This window comes from Sciurus carolinensis, chromosome 4 (assembly GCF_902686445.1).
Source record: "Sciurus carolinensis chromosome 4, mSciCar1.2, whole genome shotgun sequence".
NCBI lineage: Eukaryota > Metazoa > Chordata > Mammalia > Rodentia > Sciuridae > Sciurus > Sciurus carolinensis.
This window is the reverse complement of record NC_062216.1, coordinates 78062173-78067256: the sequence shown is the minus strand read 5'-3', so window position 1 is coordinate 78067256 and position 5084 is coordinate 78062173. Positions and strand designations below refer to the sequence as shown.

The 5084-nt window shown below is 43.4% G+C and overlaps 1 protein-coding gene across 1 annotated transcript; it reads right to left on the bottom strand.

The window, feature by feature from the left end:
• Positions 1 to 746: 746 nt before the first annotated feature.
• On the bottom strand, positions 747 to 3316 carry LOC124982794 (acidic proline-rich protein HP43A-like; the record flags this gene model as incomplete). The annotated part of the gene is made up of 2 exons (XM_047549714.1): positions 3124 to 3316; positions 747 to 1390 (listed from the first exon to the last, which is right to left on the bottom strand). Coding segments are annotated over exons 1-2 (837 nt in total), but the record flags the coding sequence as incomplete, so codon positions are not given.
• Positions 3317 to 5084: the final 1768 nt, after the last annotated feature.

The window sequence follows — 5084 nt, the reverse complement described above, 5'->3', positions numbered from 1 at the left end:
AGCCCCCAAATTTCATACCGTCCAACCCCAGAAAGAGACAGAAATCCGGAATGGTCTGCTGATTATTTTATTGGGATATAGAAGATAGAGCTATGATTCCATCATTGTAAAGGCATAACACTGTGAAGGACATCATCTTCTGTTTTGGTGTCTGAAACAAGAAAGAAAGAAGGTTGCAGAGGACACTTGATATGGTAGGAGATGACCTGCCCTTGTTGGTGTAACTGAAGGGAGGCAAGGTGACAGCCCACCTCCTGCCCGACTCCTCCTTCCCCTGTTTCTTTCTTAATTTGATTATTCATTCTTAGTAGGCAGCTAGCATGTCGTATGCTTGAAATTTTTGCTTGTAATCTGAAGAAATAAAGATGTGACTGGGTTTGTTTTTTGGTTCTTATTGAAAATCATCAAGGCTATGGTTACAATGATTGTCTCTGCAAAATATACCTATAAAAGTGAGTGATACAGAAACAAGGCAGGTGTACACTCAAAGGGTTGGATTGAAGCAATAATTGAAAAATTACAAAATGGCATATTCTGCAATTATAAAAATAATAAATGAGGAAGAAAGCCATCCTCATAGAGGACTTTTTGATCTATCCCAGGGGAGAATGGTGGTGCTCCTAGGGTAATCCAGGATGAAATGGGGGGCCATGGTTCTGATTACCTCCTGATTAAAGCAGTCATTGTTGGTTTCCAGGACGAGGGGGGCGATTTGGCTGTTGCTGCTGCTGCTGCTGCTGGCCTCCTTGTTGGGGTGGTCCCTGCTGGTTTCCAGGACGAGGGGGGCCATTTGGTTGCTGCTGCTGCTGCTGGCCTCCTTGTTGGGGTGGTCCCTGCTGGTTTCCAGGACGAGGGGGGCGATTTGGCTGCTGCTGCTGCTGTTGCTGCTGGCCTCCTTGTTGGGGTGGTCCCTGCTGGTTTCCAGGATGAGGGGGGCCATTTGGTTGCTGCTGCTGCTGCTGGCCTCCTTGTTGGGGTGGTCCCTGCTGGTTTCCAGGACGAGGGGGGCGATTTGGCTGCTGCTGCTGCTGCTGTTGCTGACCTCCTTGTTGGGGTGGTCCCTGCTGGTTTCCAGGACGAGGGGGGCCATTTGGTTGCTGTTGCTGCTGCTGGCCTCCTTGCTGAGGTGGTCCCTGCTGGTTTCCAGGACGAGGGGGACCATGTGGCTGTTGCTGCTGCTGCTGGCCTCCTTGTTGAGGTGGTCCCTGTTGGTTTCCAGGACGAGGGGGACCATTTGGCTGTTGCTGCTGCTGCTGGCCTCCTTGCTGAGGTGGTCCCTGCTGTGGTCCTTCCTGCTGGTTTCCATTACCAGCAGGTGGTCTAGGTCTGAATTCTCCATTAGGTGCTCCCTGAGGCTGCTGGTGCTGTTTCTGGCTTTGCACCTCAATACCTGTAAGAATATGACAGAAGAATGCATGAGCTTAGTGGTAGGAAAAATCCCCTTGCCAATTCCCTCTATTGTCTTATCACACAGACCATTTATACCAGGAGGATTACCAGCCTCCCCATGTCCTGTCCCTCCTTATGAAGAAGAGCTCCTCTCAACAGTATACAAATCAGATGGAGCATCTCACATCTGGCTTCTGAAACAAGCTCTTAGTCTTCAGTATCAAAAGAGAAGGTTTTGGCTATGTCCAATCACAGAAGAGAAACAAAATGAAAGGTTGTTAATATCAGTTATGCTGCCAGTTATATTTTTGGGCATAGTGATAAGGGCTGCTAGACCTACATGGGGACATTGTAAGGCAGAGAAGAGAAACACAAAGTCATGGCCCAAAGGATCCCCTAAAGAGCTGTAGCTAATTCTGAATCAACCACAGGGATTCAGCTGAGTGGAAAAAAAAGACACAGACGATTATGTCTGTGCATTTCATCCTGAAACAATACAATGCTTGAGAGGAACAGCAGGGAAGAATAAGGCTGGTAAGTGACTCTGAGTACCAAGGCAGAGCAAGAATTAGGACCCTTCCCCTCATGCATCATCTCCTAGCAGTCACTTCTCCTGGGGAACAGGCAGCCTAATGGGGGCTCCCTTGTTTCCAAGTTGGTAGTCCTGTACATGGACTTCAGTTCTGGGTATGGGAGTGTTTGCCTTTATCTTTGGGAGAACTAGCATTTAGTCATTCTCCCAAAGAAAAAATGATGATAATATGACTCAGAATAATGGTATAATTCCTAAGGAAATGTAGGAAGAAAAACTCTATTGAGGGTAATTTAGGCTTAAAGGGACAAAGTCTTTAAAATTGACCTCAGGGAAGTAAAACCAAAGGAAGGGAAAACTTGGTCACCAAGAGTCCTATAGGAAAGTGTGACTTCTACCCATGATTTTTACAACCTTAAGTGAGTTCACTCATCACTATTTGAGATACTGTGGACACTGTAGGGATTAGTAGCATGTGATTAGTGGCTGCTATACTGAGTCTTAAGCATTTCATACACATTTAATCAAACAACTATATTTTGTCTTTCTTAGAATCCCTCAAAACTTACTGCTAATATTTGTTAAGTATTCTGGGTATTTCAGTGTCACAGTTTGTCATCATTTTATCCTTTTCGCCAAAAATTTGCTTCCATTCACAAGTTTTCTCAAGAAAGAAACCAGCAGTAAAAATTTGGCTACTTCTTACAGCATATTGCAATATTGAACATGGATGAGAGTAAAATGTGAAAATTGGGCCTTTTACTTCTATCTCTTTATGTGGACAGAGTATAATTGTTGTCTTTTCTTCAACTCTGAAGATATGTCTCTCTCCATCCTTGCCCATGCACACAACATCAAGGCTGCCGGCACCCACTTCTATTTCAATAATGACATGTGGTCTTCACAACCTGACCACCACATTCAATCTTGCCCTATGCAGTCCCATCCTTATAGCACAGAAATTGTTCTGCAATTCAAATATTTACTTTACCATACTTCTAGTCAAATATGTTTATGCCATTCCTTTGTATTTTAAGTAAAATCTAAGGTTTTGATGTGGAATGAGGATATAAGTGGTCTCACTCCTGTTGTAAGAAGTCTGCAGTCCAGTGTTTCTTCTCATCTCCTTCCTTCTCTCCTTCCCTCTCTCTCTCTCCAGTGTGGTCTCCTAGGCCCCCAGCAGAATCAAACCCCAGCCCTACCCACCACCACCAGCTGCTTTCCCTTATACCTTCGCTTGAGCTCTGAGCTGGGCTCAGGGCCAGCAAGGCCACCGTGAGCAGGACCGCCAGCATCTTGGAGGAGGCTCTGATGTTGCTCCCACGTCTGTGCTGGGGGAAGCCCAGCAGCTCCCTTTTTAAGGAGGAGCTGAACAGTGGTGCCTTTGATCTCCATGCTGGGTGACCTCACACCTGACACTCTAGGATGTCTTGCATCTCTGCTTTCTTTTTGGGACCCCAGCCCAGCAGGATGGATTGGGAAAGAGGTTGTCAGTGGCTCCTTTCTAGGAGGTACAGTATGTGACTTGGGCATGTGTTGAAGGAAGCTGGTTGAGCATTCAGCACAGATATTACAATGCAAATTGCATCAGTATTTGAATCCAGTCTTGTTGATGAGAGGGTGAGTGTGTCTTCATATTGGGTGTTGTGAGCAGGGGGACAGTTGTAGTGCCCATATGTGTACATTTGCATCAGCACCAAAAATAGAGATGTTCACTATGTCTGAGTGTTTTCATAATACACACACGATAAATCATGATGTTCACGTCCCTGTGTATGGTACTTAGGTAAAGTTTTGATGATTTAGGGTTCATTTCTGTTGAACCCTGTAATGGATTGGGAACACCACAAGGACACATACTGAACATTGACCCTCAGCCTGCTCAGAACCAGAAAGGTTGTTCAGGATTCACTGGGTCTGGTTCTAATGAGGATGCCTGGGTGCTGTTGAAACATTTACGCATGCCCTAAAACATTATGTTCTTATTGATATCCCTGGATGTTATTAAAGCAAAAGTGGTCACAGGAACCACAGGGGGTTTTCACAACCCAGCAATGTGAATGCACAGTTCCTAGAGGAACTATGAATTTTGGATATTTCAGATTCCTCTAGGCTCCTGTCCTTGTGTAGGATGTTCTATAAGATGCATTTGAGCCTCATTTTTTCTAGGAAACATTACTGATTATCCCAGTAACTACTGATTTGCCACAATTATGCACTAGAATGAGGTATTCTAGTGATGTATATTCTCACATGTGTGAAGTATTTAGCTAACGTTTTGATGATTTAGTGGTCATTCCTGCTCAGATATGTAATGGGTTAGGATACTACAGGAACACAAGGTAACTCTCATTTGACCCTAAACCTGCTCTGATTGCCCAGAATTCATTGGATCAGGTTCCAATTAGGGAGGCCTTGTTATTATAGAAGCACAAGGCCTAAATATTTTATATTAATATCTTTGAGTATTATCAAAGCAAAAGTGACCGCACAAACCCCATGGAATTTCCACAGCAGAGAAATATGAATATACATTCCTAGAATGAACAATGCTATTCCATATCTATCAGATACATTTCCAGCTCTACCCTTTTCCAAATGGTCCCTGTTGTTTGGGGCATTTTATGTTCCAGGAAATATTGTTAGACACTGCCACTGTTATTGATCATATCTACACAGTTATATGAGGGAGTCTGATAGCACCTTCAAAGTCTCCATTATATTGCAATCGTCTTCTGATTCATGGTCCTGTTCTATGCTATTTTCACACTTTCATTTTCAACAGAGAACTTTCTCTGCAATATTTGAAAGGTAATACTTCTTTCTCTCCTTTCAAATCTGATTTGTTGGAATTTTGTGTTCTGACCCAATCCTCCCTGTGTTTATTTATCATCTTATGTTGTTTTTTTCCCATTTCATTGTTGAAGAATACTTTAATCTTCTAAGTCAGTTTCCATTCTATTTTTCCACAAACATCATTTCATTTTTTCTTTTTTCAAAATTAGATAACAAGGGATTGTTCTTCAATCAGGTCTCCTTTGGTTCCTACAAAGTCTGTCCACTATTCACCTGCATTTTATTCTATCATATCCACCAGTTATCTGCTCATCCTTTCTACTGAAGATCTACATTGACCTGTATAACCAGGTCTGCTTCTCATCAT